We start from the raw sequence: 22,552 nt of genomic DNA, 5'->3' as shown, positions 1-22,552 counted from the left end.
CCATATGGCAGAGTTCATGTGTCATGTCGGTGGTCTTTGCTGTGCTGTATTGAGAGACACACTGTATTGTTTAAAAATAGTAGTGATTTTACACCGAAACCTTGGTCTTAGAGAAGGTGATTATTTATCATTATAGGTAAATAAAGCACTTCAGCTTTTGGGAAATGGTTAGTACAGCTTCATAGCATGAGAGAAGATGGCTAAGATAACTCACAGCCAGGCAGTGATTGAGCTATGGGTACGTAGGCTAGAGTGTGTCTCGGGCTCCGAGACTGCTCCTGACTCTGTGTGCGTAGCATGCTGTCGGTGGATCACAGATGGTTTTGCACTTACAGTTGATGCTTATCTTTTCCATTCAGATCTACGGAGAGAATACTTCTTGCGCAGGAAGAGCCTTGAGAAATATGGTCATGGTCCAGGCGGCTGACCTGATAAAGGACCGAGTGAACCTCAAGGGCTTTTACAGGTAACACAGCTTCCTAACACCTTGTCAGGAAACCTCTCCGAGGGGCAACAACCAAAGCCTGTAACCTTGACTGGGGAGAAGGGGGCTCTCGGTGGGAGCGTCTGCTGTGCTCTGTCTACCATGGACACTGGCAGTGGCCTCTCCTTTCTTTAACCTTCACTGTGCATTTTTGTACAGGTTGACACCTGGTCCTGAGGTTGGGCTACGGGACCCCTGGCTACAAGTGTCATGTCTGCTCTACTTTCTCTGATGTGATATTTCATAGTATCTGGGGCAGGGAAGGCTGGGGTGGGGGTGGGGGGAGTGTTGCATGGGAAACTTCAATAAACATAGGTCCCCTCTTTAGGGACCTTACCAAGACTTTCCAGGAAGACCAGCGCTGTGGTGTAGCGGATAAAGCTGCCACCTGCAGTGCCAGCATCCCATATGGGCACTGGTTTGAGTCCTGGCTGCTCTACTTCCAACCCAGCTCTCTGCTATGGCCTGGGAAAGCAGTGGAAGATGGTCCAAGTCTTTGGGTCCCTGTACCCACGTGGGAGAGCTGGAGGAAGCTACTGGCTCCTGGCTTCAGATTGGCATATCTCCGGCCATTGTGGCCATCTGGAGAGTGAACCAGCAGATGGAAGATCTCTGTCTTTCTCTGCCTCTGCCTCTCTGTAGCTCTACCTTCAAATAAATAGATAAATAAATATTTTTTAAGAAAAAAAAAAAGGCTTTCCAGGGCCTCCTTGGCAACTCAAGAGCCACGAGGCCTGCTCCAGCCCTCCAGGTGAGAGGGCAGCTCCTCCCTGGCTGGAGGAAGCAGAGGGCAGCGGCAGCGAGGCCAGGGCCTGGCAGGTGTCTTCTGGGTTAGAGAGCAAGGGCAGGTGTCAGAGTGAAAGGGTGGGTTCCTGGCCAGTTTTAAAGTGCAGCTGGACCAAAAGAATGGTCCTGCAGAGGACCATTCTTTGTATTTCACCAAGGAAAGAGATTAAGCTACACCAAAGCAAATCCAAAATTAGGAAAATTAAAAAGAAAAAAACACTACCATTTATCATCACTATTCATTCTTAAAGAGATGTTGAAATATCGTGGAGCATAAGAAAAGTACTCAGAAAAAGTGGCACCAAGAAAATTAGGAAGTATTCTTGGAAGAAAGGCTTCTTGGAGTGGGCGTTGTGGTGCAGCGAGTTAAGCCACCACCTGGGATGCCACAGCCCATGTCACGGTGCCTGGCTGCATCCGCTCCCTGGGAGGCAGCAGAAGACGGCTAAGTACTTGGTCCCTGCCACCCACGTGGGAGCCGGGATGGAATCTTCAGCCTGGCCCAGCCGGGGCTGTTGTGGGCATTTGAGAAGTAGACCAGCAGACAGAGGATCTGTCTCTCTCTCTCTCTCTCTCTGGCTGTCTGTTGCTCTGCCTCTCAAGTAGGTGAAAATAATAAATAAACGTTAAAACAGAAAGGAGTCTCCCTTGGCTATGAGCTAAATGTACAATTATAATATTCCTGTTTTTTCTCATTTGCCTCCGGTGGGGAAAATGTCATCATTTATTTATTTATTTGAAAGTCAGAGTTACACAGAGAGAGAAGGAGAGGCAAGGGGCGGGGAGGGTCTTCCATCTGTTGGTTCATTCACCAATTGGCCACAACGGCCAGAGCTGCTCTGATCTGAAGCCAGGAGCCAGGAGCTTCCTCCGGGTCTCCCACGTGGGTGCAGGGGTCCAAGCACTTGGGCCATCTTCTACTGCTTTCCCAGGCCATAGCAGAGAGCTGGATTGGAAGTGGAGCAGCCAGGACTCAAATTGGCGCCCATATGGGATGCCGGCACTGCAGGCAGGGGCTTTACCCACAATGCCACAGTGCCGGCCTCCTGAGATCCACTCTTTCCCTGAGGAGGGATTTTCACTGGCTGTGGACTTAACTGCTAAAATGCAATCAGTGACAGGAGACCCAGTGAAACCACACTTCCGGAGACTAACAAATCTATGTTTATCACAGCAGTCACATGGGCTTTGTAGCTCTTCCCTCCCACATCACGGCATTCCCACCTAGTGTTGCATGCGTGGTTAGATCTGTGTGTTCTGGGAACAGTTTCTGGATGGAGTGCAAGACTGAAAATACGCTGTGGGTTAAGAACTGCTGTCACAAGTTTGCTTGCTGTGTTCCAACCATCTCTGCTTGTTCCTCCCCACTGCTGGCCCCCAAATCCTGTGGATTTAGGTATCTTAACCAGATTGTGGCAGGTGCCAGCCGCAGGTCAGCTCACTTCATTTTGCTCCTTTACCTTCACATCTCCCTTGGTGCAGAGGGACCATCCCACGTGATGGGAGACATAGTCCGCAGCCTGCTCTGAGAGTGGCCCTGCTGGAAGTTAACATGGTCATGGCACTCAATCCAGGTGTCCTGCATGGTGGCGGGGGAGCCTAGTTCTTGAGTCACCACCACCTGCTGCCTCCCAGGGTGCACATTCGCAGGAAGCAGGAATGGAGAACAGAGCCTGGACTTGGGCCCAGGAACACCAGTGAGGGACGCGGGTGTCCCAAGTGGTGTCTCACCTGCTACGTCCAGACACCTGCCACGGAATCTGTACTTTCCCAAGGCGCCCCAGGCGGCTCCCAAGCACAGCTTTGAGAAGCTCTGGTCTGAGCAACTTCTCCCTCCTCATTTGCGAACAGCAAACAGAAGTATGAATCGAACCATCTTTTGTGATTGGCAGTTTGGTTTGTTGAATGAATATTTTATCGTGTGCCTCCATTTTCTGGGTGATATCAGACCCTCCATGCAGGCTGAGGAGCTGCTTTGTTTTCGGGGTATCAATTAAGAGGATACGGTCTGTAATCCGAGGGAAACAAGTGCTTCCACAGCTCAGAGATGCTGGCTAATTGGCAGAGGTGTCGAGGAATTAGTTAATTAACACTTGGAACCTTTAAAATGAAAGGAGTCCTATAGAATTTGAAGTTTATATTGACTTGTCTAATTGCCTTTCTGTTGCCTTCTGTTTTCTCATTGTGTTTAAAAAAAAATCCTTCTATTTGACTGTTACTCTTTGTATTGTCATAATGCTGACTTGCAACTGCTTGAGTCTGGAATTAGCTCGGTTGCGTTGGAGAATCTTTCAAAATGGTGACAGCTTTCAAAAACAGAAAAACTGCCTTATGGAAAGCTGGGATTTTTGGTCAAGTATCCCAGCAGAGAAGTGCCCTGCCTTATTTTCCTGTCACACCCCATGCCCGTTCTTCATGGTGCCGGTCGGGGTGGAGTTCCAGGGTGCTTGTGACTATACCAGTCGCCACACTGGCAAAATGGGCAGTGTGCGTCTCTCTTGAAAGAATACTGACAGTACCTCCTCCATCAGCGCTGAATAGAGGATAAAAATAGGCGGTCCATGATGCTTCCTTCTGTCAGCACCTTAGTGATCTGGTCTCGTCAGGCAGAACGGAATTCAGCGAGGTTTCTGCACAGGGCAAAGCAGATCTCAGAAAATTTCCTGTTGTTCTTCCTCCGAGGCCGATACAGATGGAAAAGCAGCCGTGCAGACGCTGTGTGTGACACCCAGCTTATGGCATTGCCATTGTGAGCTCAAGGCCGATTACAGAGAGGGGTTTTGTGTGTGATTAGTGGACTCCCACACACACACACACACATCTGGATTAACAGGTTCCTGATGCACACAGCTCAGCTAGATTGCTTAGATTATACTTAAAAGCTTAACAATCAAATCCACAGTTCTTTGAGACTAACTTTAGGATATAATCTTTGTTTACTGAATAGTAAATAAAACCCTGTACCACTTGACTTTGGTTCCAATTTTGTCTGAGCTTCTTGAGATTCTTTTGTTTTCAAAGGAAGGAGCTAAAAAAAAATCTATAAATGGTTAAACCAGAGTTTATCACCAGCAGCTGGGAGTGCGTGACCAAGGCAGAAGCAGTGTCTTTACCACGCCAGCAAGTATATTTGGAAAACCTGCTGTGTGCTGTGGACTGTTCTGATTGGGAGGGGAGTAAGAGGGAGTGGTGCAAAGTTCCTGTTATTTTCTAGTAGGGAAATCAGAAATTATTCCTCGAGAAAGATGTGTGATTACGCAATGTTAGGTGATCTGAAGAAAAAGCATAGTAGAATTTGGCATGTCCCCCTCCCTAAATGGTATTTGAGCTCCACTCTGAAAAATGAAATGAATTAAGAGGTACATGTCGTTGATTCTTGGGTTGTGCATGAAAGGCGTGGTATTAAATATCCATTTTTTTGGCAGCTGAACAGCAATGGGATCTCACTGTGAGTGGCTTTGCTTTTGTGCAGGAGAAGCTGTGTCGGGTCGGAGCTGGTCGACTGGCTTCTGGAACACTGTCCTTTTGTCCAGTGCAGGTCAATGGCCGTCGGGGTCTGGCAGCTCCTCCTGGACATGGGGATCATGTCGTCAGGTCAGTGTTACAGGGCTGGACCTCACAGCCTCATGGATGGGAATTGTTTCCGAAGGTGAATGTTTGCCTTCTCTCTGGGTTTCTAAGACCACCGTTGGAGTCACTTATTTTTCTCATGCCGTCTGTGAGCACGCTCAGGTCTCTTGATTCAGAGACTCCGACCTGGAGAAGCCATTCCCTCCACCCCCCACCCCTGTTCAGAACGCTGCACACCACCTTCTGATTTAGAAATCAGCGCTCCAGGTGTTGGACACGTCTTGCCGTGTTTGGGGTAACCAGCAGCACAGCTGAGTTTACGAGTGTGCTGTGTACGCCGTTTGAATGGACTAGTCACGCACACTGAGAGACGTGACCTAGGAAGATGAGCCGTTTAACTGGAACAGAAAAGCAGTGTTAACCAGACTCTAAAATAGAAGGCAAATACCTCCTTCATGAGTTGACCTGAGGAACTGAAGCCGTGCAGTCTGCATCCTGTAGTTAGCTCCATCTCTCAGGAGCTGGAGGATCGCCGAGAGCCCTTTCCCTCTACGGGTGGCACCCAGTGAGGGCGCACTCCCACTCGCACTGTGGAAGGGAGCTTACAGATGGGGAGTGGGCGTAATCTTCTTACACAGTCAATAGCGCTTAGCACCTAATACTCTTATGTGTAGGAAATCAGTTACCTGCCTTGGAGGGGTGGAAGCGTTATTAGCTCACTCGCTAGATGCTGGTTTCCAGTTAGCAAAGCACTTTGTATGCGTGCTGTGAGGTCAGGTCTCCAGCCATCTTCTAAAGCAGTCTCTCCGGCCGAGCTTGCTGGCCTTGACATTTTGAGCTGGAGTAATTCTCGGTGGTGCGGCCATCCTGAGCGTCAGAGCTCTAGCAGCCTCCCTCTCTCCTGCTCTCCCAAGTGCCAGTAGCACAGCCCCCATCGTGAGACCCCAAAAATGTCTCCAGACATCACCATACGTGCCAGGGAGGGTGGGGGAAGAGTGAAGTCACCCCCAGTGGAGAACTGCTGATGGGACACTTGCCGATGTGTTGTACTTGTGCACACCCCTAAAGAAACGGTATTCGTTTGCTTTGGAACCCTAGAACAAAATGTCTCTCCGCCCTCTTTTACTGTTGATTGCACCTGTTCTTGTCTCTGAAGCAGGAACATTGTGAAATGCATGTGTGACTCTGCTGGCCAAAGCGTCACATAATGAAAGTAGGCCTGCCAGTAAGTGCTTGCAGTTCAGTGGGATAAGAAACATGAATGGGCACAGGACGTACAGTTACTGTCCTACCCCTGGCTTTTTCCTAATAATTATTAGGGCTTTCAGGGATGATTTGATTTATGACTCTGTAAATCATACCCTCTGAGAAGCTGACCCACACCTCTGTGTCTCAACAGTGGACCAACACCTGTACTTCCAAGACAGTTACGTTTTCTACCAGTTCTCCTCGGATGAATGCAGCTACCTGTACTGTGAATTTGAGAGAGAGGGGGAATGGCAGAACGGTGTCAGACTCCTGCTGCAACTTGTGCCTCTCATTCCTTCCCGGGCTGGCATCTGTGACCTGTAAGTACGTGTGGTCTTGTGCCCTTGTTCAGTGGCTGTGCCCTGGAGAGCTGTTGCTGTGTCCAGGGACAGGGCTCTGCTCCCTGAGGTCGCTGTGTTGTTTAAGAAACAGTCGTGCCATTCCCATTTTTCAAATGCCAAGTCCAAAAAGGTAAAATACACAGCTGACAGTGAAACGAGCTGGAGTCCACATCCCGGAAGTCCGTGCCTTGCCAGCTGCACCACGCTGCCTCCGATTTATCATCACTATATGAATAGATGCTCTAAATTAGGAAGAGACTTTTGATTGGGCTTAAGTTGCAGTAAAATAATAACTCACATCTTACCCACTGTCCAAGTCGTGACTTCGCCGAGAAGGAGCGCCACAGACATTTCTGAAAATAATCTAGAAGCAACATTTGGCGCATTAAGACCCGTGAATCATTATCACATGAAGGTACTGAATCCCTGTGTGATGAAATGAATGGATTGGAGGAGGCCTGGGAACGGACCTGGGGACCAGGCATCTTGACCTTGGCATGCTTTTGTTAACCCAGGGCAGGAGTAGCAAGCTTATTTCCAAATCATGAGTTAACGAGTAAAAATTGTAGTTAAAAACTTTTTGCATGTGGAAAACACTGGAGTTTTCAAAAGACTTGCCCATGTTGTTCACTCCGGGAGTCCTGTGACAGCAGCAGGGCCTGTTTGCCGAGGTGAGAAAGTAGTCTCAGGGCAGGCTTCTGGTCTGGCAGTTGGGACATCCGGTTTCACAGTGCCTGGGTTCGAGTCCCAGCTCTGCCCCTGACTCCAGCTTCCTGCTCATGCAGACCCTGGGAGGCAGCAGTGATGGTTCAGGTAGTTGGTTCTCTGCCTCCCATGTAGGAAACATAGACTGAGTTCCAGGCTCCTGGCTTTGGCCTGGTCTGGCCCCAGCTCTTACCAGCCTTTGGGGAGTGCACCCACAGATGGGAGTTCTGTCTGTCTTTGTCTCTTTGCCGCTCAAATTAAATAAATAAATAGGGGCTGGCGTTGTGGCATAGTGGGTAAAGCCACCACCTGCGATGCTGGCATCCCATATGGGTGCTAGTTCCAGTTCCAGCTGCTCCATTCCCAATCCAGCTCCATGCTAATGGCCTGGGAAGAGCAGCCAACAAGGGCCCAAGTGCTTGAGCCCCTGCACCCACGTGGGGGACCTGGAGGAAGCTCTGGGCACCTGGCTTCAGCCTGGCACAGCCCCAGCTGCTGTGGCCATTTGGGGAGTGAACCAGCAGATGGAAGATCGATCTCTCTTTCTCTCTCTCTCTCTTTCTCTCTCTCTCTTCCTCTCCCTCCATGACTCAGCTAAATATATAATCTTTAATAAATAAATAATTTGTTAAATACTTAGGTTCAGAAAGAAAAACCTCTTTATAACCATTGACAAACCTAAGTCATTCCTACTGGTTAAAAAATGAATATACTGAACAGTTAAGACCAACTGTTGGGCCGGTGCCGTGGCTCAATAGGCTAATTCTCTGCCTGTGGCACCGGCTCCCCGGGTTCTAGTCCCAGTCGGGGCACCAGATTCTGTCCTGGTTGCTCCTCTTCCAGTCTAGCTCTCTGCTGTGGCCCGGGAAGGCAGTAGAGGATGGCCCAAGTGCTTGGGCCCTGTACCCACATGGGAGACCAGGAGAAGCACCTGGCTCCTGGCTTCAGATCAGCACGGTGCACCAGCTGCAGCATGCTGGCAACAGTGGCCATTGGAGGGTGAACCAATGGAAAAAAGGAAGACCTTTCTCTCTTTGTCCATTCTGCCTGTCCAAAAAAAAAAAAAAAAAAAAAAAAACTGTTTTGAATGTGACACTGTGCTAATAGGAGGGTTGACTGTAGAACATAGATTTTATGGCAGGCACTGTACTCAATGTTTTATATTCATTATTCCACTTTCAGATGAATTCTGTGAGACAGGTGCTATTATCGTTTCTCTATAGTGAGTGAAGAAACTGAGGCAGGTAGCATCTCAGTGTTTGGATCTGGATTTGGATCTGAGCACTGAGCCCTGTGCCCGTCGCAGCTGCTGCAGTATGCCCTCCCACGTTCTGGGCTCACACTCGTGTCCCGATGGAGGACTGAGGAGCAGAAGCCATGGGTGTGTTGGGCTGAACTCCAAGATGGTTATGTCTTCCCACTGCCACCATTTGTCAGGCCTTGCATGGTAAAGCAAAAGTTCAAGTGTCATTTGCTACAGCTGGGATATGATTTGGTCCCTGAATCACACAGATGATGAGCCCCAAAGGTGCAAGTCAGTGGCCCTGAGAGGGTGCAGACTTAATCCTGTCGTGATGTTTAGGAGTGGGACTAGTAGGACATCCAGGGTTGATTTGAGGTTTGCCCTTGAAGGTCATTCCCACAAGAGGGTTGGTAATAAAAGGATGAGTTTGTCCCAGCCACTTTCTGTACTTCCTGGCTCACTGTGTGGTCCCTTCTCGGTGTCCAGGGTCATTATCATCCACTACACTCACAGCAGCCCAACCCATGGGGCCACTGGTCTTGGACTTGAACCTTCCAAACTGTGAGCTCAATAAACCTGTTCTCTTCTTGGAAGTGAGCTGCCCAGTAGCTAATTATGGTAACAAAAAGCTGACTAACACATGGCTCATTCTCACTATGGACAATGCTCTTTGTTATAATATGCACTGAACCTGGTTACAGGGCAGACACTGGGCACGATGGTTCCGCCACCACTTGGGAGGCCCACACGCCAAATCAGAGTGCTGGGGTTTGAGGCCCAGCCCCGTCCTGCATTCCAGTGTCCTGCTAATGCTAAGAGACCCAGCTTGACTTCCAGGCTCTTGAGGTTGGCCCGGCCTGGCCGTAGATTTCTGTCACACTTGAGGGGATAAACCAGCAGCTTGGAGAGCTCTCTCCGTCTACTTGTCTGTGCCTCTGCCTTTCACATAAAATGAATGAATCAATATTATATAATACAGGTTAGGAGCATCCTGAGAAAAGTCAAGGAGTATTTCCATACATTTTAGCAAGTTTTCTAAGAAGTGTCAGCATGCGTTTACTTTAGTTTCTGCTTGTTTGTTTGCTTTTTGAGAGGCAGAGAGAGAAGGGGTAGGAAGGAAGGCTGCCATCCATAGGTTCACTTCCAAAATGCCCACAACAGTGGAGGCTGGGCCAGGCTGAGTCAGGAGCCAGAAACTCCGTCTGCACCTCCCGCATCGGTGGCAGGGACCCAGCTATTTGAGTGGTTCCCCCTGCTGCCTCCTGGGGTCCACATTAGCAGGAAGCTGGAACTGGAAGTAGAACTCAGACTGAAATCCAGGCTCTCTGAAGCAGCATGCCGGCATCCCAAGTGGCGTCTCAACTGCTAGGCTACACTGGTGATGTGCTTTTAACCAGCGGTGGCTGTGACTGGGGGCCAGGCCCTCTCCAGCAGCTCTGCTCACCGTTTGCAGTCCCATCGGCAGACCCAGGTGAGCAGGGGCACGCGGGCAGCGAGAATTGTGCAAACATTCCAGGTGGCTCAACTCCACGTCTCTCACCCTGCCCAGAAAGCACTGTGCACTGCGGGGAGTGACACAGCCTTTTCATAGGGAGGTCAGAGCCTCTGCCAGTTCCTCAAAGTCAAAGTGTCTCTACGGTTCAGGCCCCAGTATTAATTGCAAACAACTCGGATCAGTGTGGACACAGATGGTCGGCTGGGCAACTGAACCTCACCGTGGTATTTGTCAGCAGGTTCTTTGGTTGGCATTTGGGAGTGGTTAGCGGGTCCTGTGGGCAAGTGGTTGATGTGGTTCCATGAACCTGGATGCCCCTTGTTATAGGGACTAAATATAAAAAGATGGGTGCTTTTCAGGTGTAAAAGGAGAGAGAGGGCTGGGGAAAGGTTGATTGAGGCACCTAAGTTACAGTTGAATAGCAGCAGGAAGTTCTGCTGTTCTACCACACAGCAGGTTGACCATGGCTAACTATCATCTACCTTATAGAGGTTTATGCTAGGAGAAAGGGTTTTGAATATTTTCACCATAAAGAAATGGTGTTGATATTTAAGGAGATAGGTGTGTTTACCTTGATTTGAGCATTACACGGTATATTGAAAATCACAGAAATGTGTACCACTTTTATATATGAATTAAAAATAAATCCTTTTCAAGGAGAGATAAAAATTACTGGGGTGAGCGCCTGGCGCAGCAGTGGAGTCACCACTCGGGATGCCTGGTTCCAGTCCTGGTTACTCTGCTTCTGATCCAGCTTCCTGCTCATTCATGTCCTGGGAGACAGTGGTGATAGTGCCAGTACCTGGGTCTCTGCCACTCGCGTAGGAGATCCAAGTGGAGTTCTGGGCTCCTGGCTTCCACCTGGCCCAGCCTAGGGCATTATGGGCATTTATAGGGGTGAACCATATGTGGAGAATCTCTGTCTCTATGTCTTTCAGATAAAATGAAAATAAATTAATTTTTTTCTTTTTGAAATGTTTATTTATTTTGAAAGCCAGAGTTACAGAGAGAGAGACAGAGTGACAGAGAGAGATATCCTCCATCCACTGGTTCATTCCCCGGATGGCTGCAACCACCAGGGCTAGGCCAGGCCAAAGATCCGGGTCTCTCATGTGAGTGGCAAGGGCCCAAGCACTTGGACCATCTTCCACTGGTTTTCCCAAGCCAGACAGAACTGGATCAGAAGCAGAGCAGCCAGGAATTGAACCGGTGCCCTTATGGGATGCCATCGTCACATGTGGTGGCTTTACCCACTACACCACAATGCCAGCCCCCAAAAAATCTTTTAAAAAGATAAAATTGAAGCAGGAATGGTGGCATGGCAGGTGAGACAGCTGTCAGCATTCTGTGTGGCCACCGGCTCCTGTCTCATTTACTCCACTTCCAATCTGACTCCCTGCTAGTGGGAAGATGGCCCAGGTACTTGGGCCCCTTCCCCTATGTGGAAGACCCAGAGAAAGCACCCGGCTCCTGGCTTTGGCCTGGCCCAGCCCTGGTCATTGAGGCCATTTGGGAGAGTGAACCAGCAGATGAAAGATCTCTATGTGATTCTTTCTTTTAAATAAATACATCTTAAAAAAAAATTACTGAGCTACCATACATCTCTCCTAGAGAGAGAGTGTGTGTGTCTTTTTGCTTTTCTGTACCTGAGTGGCAAGACAGCTTCTATTCCATGGTAGAAGGTTCAGGTCACGTTTTCCAAAGCCAAGCTCTGGGTTATCCTGACTTGCAGTGAACTCAGGTCTGAATCAGTGAACTGAGGGAATCCTAGGGATGACATCCTTTTCCAGTTGTGTTGTCACAGCCCCACTGTGGTCCCAGGCCTGTGACCCGTCCCAGGTTCCACTCTGTCTGTAGGGTTGTGTTGTCACAGCCCCGCTGTGGTCCCAGGCCTCTGACCCGTCCCAGGTTCCGCTCTGTCTGCAGCCTCCTCCCATTCATTCCCTAATGCCACCTTAGACCGCTTGCTCTTTCCTTGTCAGTCAAATTCTACCCAGCCCTCCAGGGGGAGCCCCAGGCCTGCCTTGACCACACACATCCACCCAGCCTGGTCCACTCTGCTCCTGCTGCCAGTCACTTCCTGCCCTGTCTGTGTGTGTATTAAAAAAGTTCCGTTCTTTCATGAGATTCCTAGCCACGCCTTGTTTCATTTCTGTGCGTCCTGCTAACATGGCCTCTGAGGTCCTGTTCCTCCTTGCAGAGTCCAGTCACGAGCTAGAAGCTCAGCCCATGGTCCCATTAGTAACCTTTCTGACATGTGCAGGCTGTTCTGCACAAGGCCCCTCTCCTCTGCCTTCTCTCTAAGTGTCTTTAGAATAGAGCAAGGAAATCATGTAATGTCTTGGTAGAAACACAGTTCTGTTCTGTCCATTTCTAGACAGGAAAGTCACTAAGAGGTTTTCTCATTGAACCCAGGGACAGAAAATGAGGCAGCTGCCCGTGACCAGGCTCATTGGAGGGGACAGAATTCCTGTTGTGGGAAAAGGAGCTTTATCTCCAATCTGAGCAAATCAGTCCAAGGAAGGCAGTGCGTTGGTTGTCCATGGTGCTTTCTGGGAAAAAAAGAACTTGGTATACAATTCAGGCTGCAGGCCAAATCTGTGTTTCCAGAACACGCATCTCTCTCTCTCTCTCTCTCTCTCTCTCTCTCTCTCTCTCTCGTTGGAGGAGGTAAGAAATGATGGACTAACAAAATAGAGAAAGACCGCCTGATAATTCCTTCAGCATCCACAAGATGTTTCTCTCTAAACCAGCTTGTTGGAGACTTCAGTTCACGGGCAGCCTTGACTGTTCCGGTGCCCTGGACGTGACAACAGCTCCCAGCTTGACAGGCCTGGTAGGGCCCTGTTTAGATGGAGGCTGGGACCTCCCAGTGTTGAAAACGACACCCTACCAGTTTCAGAGTTGTTAAAAGACACTTGTGGGAGATTGCTGATGTTTAGTGTGTGCTGCATGCAGATGTGGGAAGGAAAACGTGGCTGCTCTGTTGTTCACTGTGTGATCTGGTATGTGTTCTCTGTATGAGTGTCCACCCTGAGGGGGTAGCCAAGAAAGAAGGCAAAGAAGCACAGGTTTAGGTTAATCTACCAAGATTATTCTGTTTTATTAAAAAATTAGGAGGGCTTAAAATTATTTTTTATAAACTTTTTTTTTTTTTTTGACAGGCAGAGTGGACAGTGAGAGAGAGAGACAAAGAGAAAGGTTTTCCTTTGCCGTTGGTTCACCCTCCAATGGACGCCACAGCTGGCACGCTGTGGCCGGCGCACCGCGCTGATCCGATGGCAGGAGCCAGGTACTTATCCTGGTCTCCCCTGGGGTGCAGGGCCCAAGTACTAGGGCCATCCTCCATTGCACTCCCTGGCCACAGCAGAGAGCTGGCCTGGAAGAGGGGCAACCGGGACAGAATCCAGCTCCCCGACCGGGACTAGAACCCGGTGTGCTGGCGCCTCAAGGTGGAGGATTAGCCTAGTGAGCCGCGGCGCCGGCCTTAAAATTATTTTTAATTCAGCTTTTCAAGTTACTGTGATTTGAGAAGAGCCTTTGGATAACCATCAGGCATATCTTTGGAAGGGGGCTGTCTGTGTCTCTCCCGGCTCCCCCCCAAACCCCCCACGACCTCTCTGTACTTTGTAGGTGCTGTGGGCCCCGGGGCCTTGGCAGAGGACTCAGAAGGCTGTCATGTCAGAGTGGACACTCTCTTGTCCTCCCTGGTCTTGCCTGGTGGCTGGGCAGCCAGCTCCCTGGTGACCCCAGAGGTGTGACTGGTCCCGGTAGTCTCTTGGCATCAGCTGCTGGAGCCTGGGGCTGGTCTGCATCTTCCTTGTCTGGATCAAGCTTGCTGGTCCCAAGCTGACACCCCCAGTACAGCCACGTGGCCTCTGCTGGCGTGGCCCCTCACTGCACCCATCCTGACCTGAGTGGTAGAACCACCACACAAGGAAGATTTCGCCAAGCGTGGTATCTGCCACCTGTTGGCTGACACCTCTGAAAATTCCGCAGATTTGGCTTCAGGAGCATTTAGATCCAGAGGGATTTCCAGGGTAACCGAATGTGCTCCTCTTAGTTCTTAGGTGAGGGAAAGGGACAGGACACAGAGGGGCAGGGAAGGGATAGGTACTCGTCAGCAGCCCTCTGCCGGATAACTCAGCCCGGAGGCGTCTACTCAGCAGCAGCTGTGTGTGGAGGCGAGTCCTGTGCTTGGCCTGCAAGGGGTGTGAAGATCTGTAAATGCTATAAGGCCTTCAGGGACTGAATGGGATGAGGTCAGTGCGTGCAGAGAACAAGGAGGGCAGCGGCATGCCACAAAGGCTACAGAGAGGTCGGGGAGGTCTGAGGCTGCAGGCAAAACAAAAACCTCTTCTGCAAAGTGAGGTCCTCTTGTTCGATACACTTCTAAAGGCACTGCGCATAGGTGGCTACTCGGCAGAAGGCTCGGATCTTTGAAGCTATGGAAAATCAGTTTCTGTTATTACGACTCCTCCCTTGTTTCTGATTATGTTAAAGACTAGCAAGGAGGGTTGTGGGCTTTGGGGACCACAATGAAGCTGCCGCTTGGGGTGCCTACATCCCACGTTAGAGGGCCTGGGTTTGAGTCCTGGCTGTGCCCCAGATTCCAGGTTCCTGCTCATGCACACCCTGGCAGGCAGCAGGTGATGGCTCTAGTACTTGGGTCACCGCCCCCCATAGGGGAGACTGGATTGAGTTCCTAGCTCTTAGCTTTGGCCTGGCCGACTCCTGCCTGCGGCAGGCATTTGAGGAGTGAACCAGTAGATGGACAATGTCTCTCTCTCTCTCTCTCTCTCTCTCTCCTCTCTCTCTCTTTTCTCTTTCTCTCTGCCTTTTAAATGAACAGATAAATAAGAATAGAGCTACGAAACACACATATTTTCAGTTTACGAACACTTAATTCTTTTTCCCTTAAAACCTTAACTTTTTTGGCCTCTTGTTTCTGAGAAGTTGAATGTGGCAAGATGGTCACAAGCTAGTGATAGGGCTTCAAATTCAGGCCAAGGAGGAGTAAGCCTACTCCATCCTGTCTCTTCTACTGAAGGCAACTAAAGCCTCCAGATGGAATACAAAATAAGAACTACCTGAGACCTCTGAGAAGTGACGCCTTGGAGGGGCTTTGGGCCAAGTGGCCCTTGCGAGTGGGGGAGTGTAGAGGGATCCTGGAGAGGAAGGAGGTAGAGAAAGGGGTTGGTTAATTTTGCGATGAATAGCACACATGTGGGTTCACTCCTGAGCTGTTCCCCAGTGGGGAAGATCCATAGTGGCCCACAAAAGGCCTTGCAAACTGGACTAACACTGGCATCATGGAGGCTATACAAGGTTACATTCCAAATGGCTGGGATGCAGTTCAAAATGACTTGACACAGAATAACCAGGAAAATATGACTAGCTGTCAAAGGGAAAGACACAACAGATGTCAGCCCTGAGATCACCCACAGAGTGGATTTTTTTTTAATCTGTTACTTATTTACTTGAGAGACAAACAGAAACAGTGATAGAAATCTCCCATCCACGGGTTTACTCTCCAGATGCCCACAACAGCCATGGCTGACCAGGCCAAAATATGAGCCAGGAAGTCAGTCCAGGTAGGAACCAAATTACTGAGGCCATCACTGCCACCTCTCACAATCCACATTAGCAGGAAACTGGCTGGATACCAAGTAGGATGTGGACATCTTACCTGGTGCCTCCACCACCAGGCCTACTGCCCACCCAGATACTGGAAATATTAAAGACTTGACAACAGCTGTCTTAACTGTGCTCCATCAGGTAAAGGTAAACCCATTAAAAATGAATAGAAAGATAAATGTTCTTTATTTATCAAGAAATAGCAAACTTTAAAAAGAACCAAATGAGATGTTAGAAACGAAAGATATGGTAAGTTAAAAAGATATTAGATGAGCTCAGAGGCAAAGTGGAAGTCATCTGAAGGTAGATGAATGGAAATTATTCCATATGAGAACAAAGAGAGAAATACAGGAAAAGATGATTGGGCTTGGAAACTTGATCCACAGTTTCTCAGATGCCAACAGACTGTCATCCCAGGAGAGGACAGTGAGACTGTTACAGAAAAATACTTAAAGGAATAATTGCCAAGAGTTTCCCAAACTAAGTGAGAGATGGATCTGCAGACTCAAGCCGCTCGGTGAACCCCAATCAGGATAAACTCAAAACACACTCCTGGGCAGCTTGTAAACTCTGTGTGTGTGTCCGGGGAGGGGGGGGGGGACCTTGAAAGTAGGTGGAGTATGATGGCACTGCCTACAGTAGGAGCGGTAGTGATTCAAGTGACTGGAGGTTTCACACCAGAGGCCATGGAGACAAGAAGACAGTGGAACAAAATCTTCAAAGTGTGGGAAGAGAAGAACTGCCACCCCAACATTCCGTACAGGGAAAACACACTTCAGGAATGGAAGTGAAAGGAAAACTAAGATGCCTTGCCAGGGGCTGGCATTGTGACACCAGCATCCCATACCTGAGTACCAGTTCCAGTCCCTGCTGTTCAGCTTCTGATTCCTAGTTTCCTGCTGATGCTTCCGGGAAGGCGGCGGAGGATGGCCCAAGTGCTTGGGCCCCTGCCACTCATGTGTGACACCCAGATGGAGTTCTGGGCTCCTGGCTTCAGCCTGACTGAGCTGAGGCTGTTGCGGCCGTTTATGGAGTGAACCAAGGGATACAAGATCTCCCTGTCTCTGTAGCTCTGCCTTTCAGACACATCAGTCAATAAATAACTCTCTACAAACAAAACAGGAAAATACCACATGTCCAAAATTATGGGAAGCAGCTACGAGGGAAATGTATGCCTTTTAATGGTTATATTAAAAAAGAATAAACATCTTAACTCAGTGATCTGAGTTTCCATCTCAGCTAGACAAAGAAGCTCAAATTAAACCCATACCAAGCAGAAAGAAGGAATTAATCACAAAAAGAATCAATGTGAGTGAAAAGGAAAATAGAAAAAACAAACGATGCTAAAAACTGGCCTTTAAAACAACAAAAGTGGTAGCTCAGACTGTCCAGGAAATACATAAATTAGCAGTGTCCACAATGCAAGTGAGAGTAGCACTCCAGACTCAGAATTGAAAGACTAATACGTGAATTTTATGAGCAACTTTGTGATCATAAATCTGAAAACCTGAGTGGTGTGGACAAATTATTTAGAAGATAAAGTGGCCAGTAAGGTAAGGCCGCCTCCTGCAGTGCTGGCATCCCATATGGACGCTGGTTCAAGTCCCCGCTGCTCCACTTTTGATCCAGCTCTCTGCTATGGTCTGGGAAAGCAGTAGAAGACGGCCCAAGTCCTTAGACCTCTGTACCTGTATGGGAGACCTGGAAGAAGCTCTTGGCTCCTGGCTTCAAATCTGCCCAGCTCTGGCCATTGCAGCCATTTGGGCAGTGAACCAATGGATAGAAGATCTCTCTCTCTCTCTCTCTTTCTCTGCTTCTGTCTCTCTGTAACTCTGCCTTTCAAATAAATAAATAAATAAACCTTTTAAAAAAAAGATAAAAACTACCTGTGATCTCTGGAGAAGAACTGAACAGTCCTATATCTTTTAAAATATTTGAATTTGTGGTTAAAACCATCTCACCAGGGCCAGCCTATGTACAGTGACCTTTTACACACATAGTAAACCTTTCCTATACCATCTCTTCTAGAACATGAAACAGGAGGTATTGTTTCACAGCTCATTTTCTGAGACCATCATTATCATGACCAGGTTCAGAGAAAACAACAGACCCACATGACACAGGAGTGTAGCCACAAAAATCTTCCTCAATAAATATTAGTATTTGGAACCCAGCAATATAGGACACCTCATAACACATCATGAAAAAGGAGAGATTATCCCAGGTGTACAAGGATGGTTCAGCATTGCAAAGTCAATCAATCAATGCAATTCACAGTGTTCATAGACTAAAAGAAAATTATATGAAAAACTCTGCATATACCAAAAAGGCATTTGAGGAAATTCAATATCTAATCCTGATTAAAAAAAAAAATACTCAGGAAGCTAGGGATTTAAGGGAACTTACACAGAGAGAGGATTTTCCATCTGCTGGTTCACTCCCCAAATGGTCACAGCAGCCAGGGCTGGGCCAGGTGGAAGCCAGGAGCCAGGAGCTTCTTCTGGGTCTCCCACATGAGTGCAGGGCCCTAAGCACTTGGGCCATCTTCCACTGCTTTCCCGGGAGCATTAGCAGGGAGCTGGATCGGAAGTGGAGAAGCTGGTTCTCAAGCTGGTGCCCATATGGGATGCCGGCATCACAGGCAGCAGTTTTACCTGCTATGCCATAGCGCAGGCCCCTTTCCTGACTTTTTTATTTCGTTGAGAGGAAAAACAAAAAGCAAACCCCCAAAACCACCTTTCTCATATTTTATTTGCCAAATCTACCAACCTACCTGCACCTGTGTCTAACTAAAATTTCTTAATTTTACAAAATACACTAACTGTGTCGGGTTCTAGCTTGGCTCCTGGTGCAAATGGATGGTGGATGTTCCACATTCTTATCTAAGGTCATTATTCATTGATCTCATCTCTGCACCCCTGTTCAGGAATTTCATTCCTGGGGCCAGCACCGTGGCGCAGTAGGTTAAGCTGCTGCTTGGCACATCCTCATCCCCTATCAGAGTGCTGGTTTGAGTCCTGGTTACGCTGCTTCTGATCAAGCTTCTTGCCGATGCTTGGGCCCCTGCCCTGCATGTGGGAGACCCAGAGGGAGTTCCAGACTCCTGTCTTCAGCCTGGTCCACTCCTGGCTGTTGCAGGTATCTGGGGAGTGAACCGGCAGATGTCTCCCTTTCTCTCTTCTCTCTGTCTGTCTGATATAGAACATATTCCAAAACCAGTTGGAGGAGTTGCTAGGGATCCCCCCAAATTGGGTCTAGCTGGAAAGCAGTGACATAACCCAGAGATCCATTAAGTGGCCACTTCTCAATTAATCTCAGGGTGTACAGTGGCCAAAAGTTGAAATACAGTAAAACACCATCTTTTCTTCTTTTAGACGTTTGTAACTAAAATTTCTTAATTTTACAAAATACACCTTAGCGGGCTATAAAAATGGAGCTCCACTAACTTGTTGCTGTCTGTGGCCAGCAGGACCTTTCAGAGAACCAAGTCACAAGACAAGTTTGGCAAGCTAAAAGCCGTTTCTCAAGGCACTGATCTCTCCAGCTCCACAAAGGGAAAGGTCCCTTTCATACCTTATGTCCAGTCGCAGCTGAACCAGGTTAGCACAGAGCACTTACCCTGGCATCGTCATGCATGAGACTGCTACTCCCCCAAGATGCTTCTCCCAATTCCAAGCTGAATTTAAGCCCAGTTCCTTCCACCCAAAAAACCCCTGCTCAACAGCTTGATGCTGCCTCTGAGACCAACAAGGGTGCAGCCCGCTGCAGGACCCTGCCCACGTGACTGTGGGCCAAGGGCTAGAGGCGGGAGGCCCAGTCAGGACTGTAGTCCCTTGGTGGTCACCATTTTGATGTGGAACCACCCCCAGCACTGGTTGGATGAGTGGCTGTAGAACCCGCACAGCCAGGTCTGCTTGCTGCATGCACAGCCCGCCAGTCACTTACGTCGGGTGGTAGAAGACAGGAGGAGCTGATCGCAGAAACAGACTAAGGAGCCGGGCAGCCATCGCTCCGTTCACCAGGGCTAAAGTTCCCACAGACTGAAGCTGGGGCTGAGAGGCGTGTGTTCCTTTGACGTTCAAGTTCCTGGTTGGTCTAAGGTGCCCATGACCCTCCTTTGATGGGTCGGTGAGATCACATTCCCAAGGGGGTTCTGATGATGGGGAAGTGGGCTTCAGTCAGTCCTGGGCCTACATGCAGGTGTGAGTGAGTTTCTGGAGAAATCCCTGGAGACAAAGACCAATAGCGACATGCTGTCTCTGGGGAAACAAATGACCTCGTGAGTCCAGCGATCAGAACCGTGTAGGGCCGGCGGTGCCGCGCCTTCTGTGCAGTGAGCTCATTTAGTAAGAGGTTGATTTGCAATCAGAGAACAGGGCGAGGGCCCCTGGAAGCTGATGGAGGGAGGCTGGGAGACACTGGGGGATGGGGATCTGATTGAGTTGCATCTGCATTCAAGCGCTCTCTGGGGCTTGCTTTCCTCTCTCTTCCCCCTGTCACTCTGCCTTTCAAGGAGATGGAAAAGAACACATCAATAGTTAACAAAAGAATTTCACGCTGGACTTTGCACCACTGTTCTCCATCACCTTTTTCCGGGCTGTTCCTGCCCGGCCTGTGTTCGTCTTTCCTCCAGTCCTTGTCCAGCTGTTCCTCCGTGTCTCTGTCCCCTTTTACACCATACCTGTCTCTTTGTGGTTACTCTGTCCACTTCCTCTCCTGTTCTCGGCTCAGTTCGGTCCATTCATACTGGACACCAGCGCTCTACTGAGAACCTCCTTGTGAAGACAGCCTCTCCTGGCCACGTGGTGGGAGCTGAGTTCTAGTCCTGCTCTTAGCCCTGCATGGCCTGTGTCAGCAGCATTTGTCACAAGTGGTCGTGCCCTTTGGGAAATCACTTTCGAGTGGCTCCCAGGGTCCCGTCTCTTGGTTCTTCTGTGTCACGGGCGTCTCCAGCTCCGGCTCCCTTGCCTGTTCTTCCTCTTCCTCACTGCGCTGTGTGTCTCGGTGCACTGACATCTGCAGGCTTGCTGAGCTGAAGAGACCGTCCCGCCATAGCTGGTCAGTGGCTAGAGAGAGTAAAGAACTTACCTGGGAGCTTGGCTTTCACTGCAAACCAACCAGTCCAGAGCCTGATCCCAGATGCCTGCCTCACTGGGCATTGTCCACCTTCCCTCATCACCAAGGCCAGGTACGAGGCAACTAGGGGCAGCGCACTTGCCCCAGGGTCCACTGAAATTCCAAAACCAATCAATCCTCAGCCTGTGTACCCCGCCTCATTCCTCAAACCAGCCAATCCTCGGCCTGCTTGTCCCACCTCATCCCTCAAACCAGCCAATCCTCGGCCTTTTTGCCCCGCCTCATCCCGCAAACCAGCCAATCCTCAGCCTGTTCCTGCCTGAGGAAAGCAGCTCTGCCTACAGTGAGGGCCCCCACAATTCCCGCCCTGTATGCATTAGCAGTCTGTAAATGGCACCCCTGCCACCGCCGCCCCCACCGGGGCTCCCCGTGTTTACCACATCCTGCCTGGTTACTCCTCTTGCCCCTGCCCCATGTGGGCAAGCGGAGACCCACTGCTATCCTGTTCCTGAGGTGGTGCTGCATTAGCACAGGGAGCTCAGGGCCGCTTCCCGCCCCTCTGCCCCCGCCCTGCCCTTCGCACCCCTCGCTGTTCCCGAGTAGATGCCGTGACACTGGAGAGGAGGAGATACCGCGTGGGTGTTGAGTCTCTCAGCATTTTCTGCATAACGGAACTTGCCGTAAATTTTATGCTAGGATCCTAGGTGAAGAAAATTCCCGTCTATCATGTCCCTAAGTTATTTTGTGAAAGATGTTATCAGGTCAGCTGGTCTCATTCTTCATTATTCCTCATCCCCCATCTGCCTCCCAAGGGAACACTGTGTCCTCCAGAGTTTCCACTGCTGTAGACGAGGCTCACTCCAGGTGCGAGGACCGGCTGCTCGCCTGTATCAGAGGGAATCTCTGCTTAAAAGCAGTGCAGGGGCCGGCGCCCGCAGTACGGGCATCCCATATGGGCACCGGTTCAAGTCCCGGCTGCTCCACTTCCAATCCAGCTTCCTGCTAATGCGCCTGGAAAAACAGTGGAGGATGGCCCAAGTGCTTGGGCCCCTGCACCCATGTAGGAGACCTGGAAGAAGCTCCTGGCTTCAGGCTGGCCCAGCTCCAGCCATTGGCAGCCATTTGGGATGGAAGATCTCTCTCTCTGTCTCTGTCTCTCTGTCTCTCTCCGTGTAACTCTGACTTTCAAATAAATCAATAAATCTTTAACAAAAAAAAAAAAGCAATTTAGGAATGCTAGCCAAAATTGAACTTTGGGCCTGGTTGTCTCAGTATATGAAACACAGCTATTTCATTAAGTATTAAGTATTAATCTTCAGATCCTCCATATAAAATGTGAAAGAGAGCTATCAGTAATGTCTAATCTTACTCAGTTTTACGTTAGTGCATAACTGTATATGGTAGACCCTTAATGAAATCTGTCACGTTCACAATTTACTGCCATTTGGTAAAATTCTTCTGTCAGTGTAACTAGTAGCCTCATGCTAGGCAAATGATCTTCTCTGAACAGGTGTTTGTATTAATGAATTTGAAGATCTCAAGAAAAATCTAATTCTCACTCTTCTTTAATTGCACGTTTTCGTTCTTCATAGGCATTTCCCCTGTTAAGCCACCCACATCTGTCCAGAATGTTGGTGTTATGGTTGTTGAACCAAAGGTGCAAACCTTCCATACAAGTTGAATGACTAAGTTCTGGGGGTCTGTGTGTGGGAAGGGATAGCTATCACACAACGTGTGCATAAGTAAACTAGATCATCGCCTTGAGCATTCTGAGTATGCATAATCTTTATGAGTTCATCAAATACTTTTAAATAAGAGAAGATTTGGGCTTTATTCTGAGTAAGATGGGGAGTCAGTGGCAGAGGGGCCAGATCACTTTGCCTCCAGGGGCCACCTTTGAGAGGCCGCAGGGTGGTCGTGATGGAGGTGGTGGGCAGTGGGGCTGGGAGCAGGATGGTCTTGAGGGA

The 22,552-nt window shown here is 49.3% G+C and overlaps 1 protein-coding gene across 1 annotated transcript in view; it reads left to right on the top strand.

Annotated features, from left to right (window-relative positions):
* RAPGEF5 (Rap guanine nucleotide exchange factor 5) overlaps window positions 1-22,552 on the top strand; it is a 245,354-nt gene that overhangs the window by 46,113 nt on the left and 176,689 nt on the right. Inside the window, exons 3-5 of the mRNA XM_051852807.2 lie at window positions 360-466; window positions 4,743-4,864; window positions 6,240-6,408. Of these exons, the coding sequence (XP_051708767.1) occupies window positions 360-466; window positions 4,743-4,864; window positions 6,240-6,408 (398 nt within the window). The remainder of the gene's footprint in view (window positions 1-359; window positions 467-4,742; window positions 4,865-6,239; window positions 6,409-22,552) is intronic.

The sequence above is a fragment of the Oryctolagus cuniculus genome, chromosome 16, assembly GCF_964237555.1.
Source record: "Oryctolagus cuniculus chromosome 16, mOryCun1.1, whole genome shotgun sequence".
Classification (NCBI taxonomy): Eukaryota; Metazoa; Chordata; class Mammalia; order Lagomorpha; family Leporidae; genus Oryctolagus; species Oryctolagus cuniculus.
The sequence above is the reverse complement of the archived record's forward strand: the minus strand, read 5'-3'. Positions and strand labels throughout refer to the sequence as shown.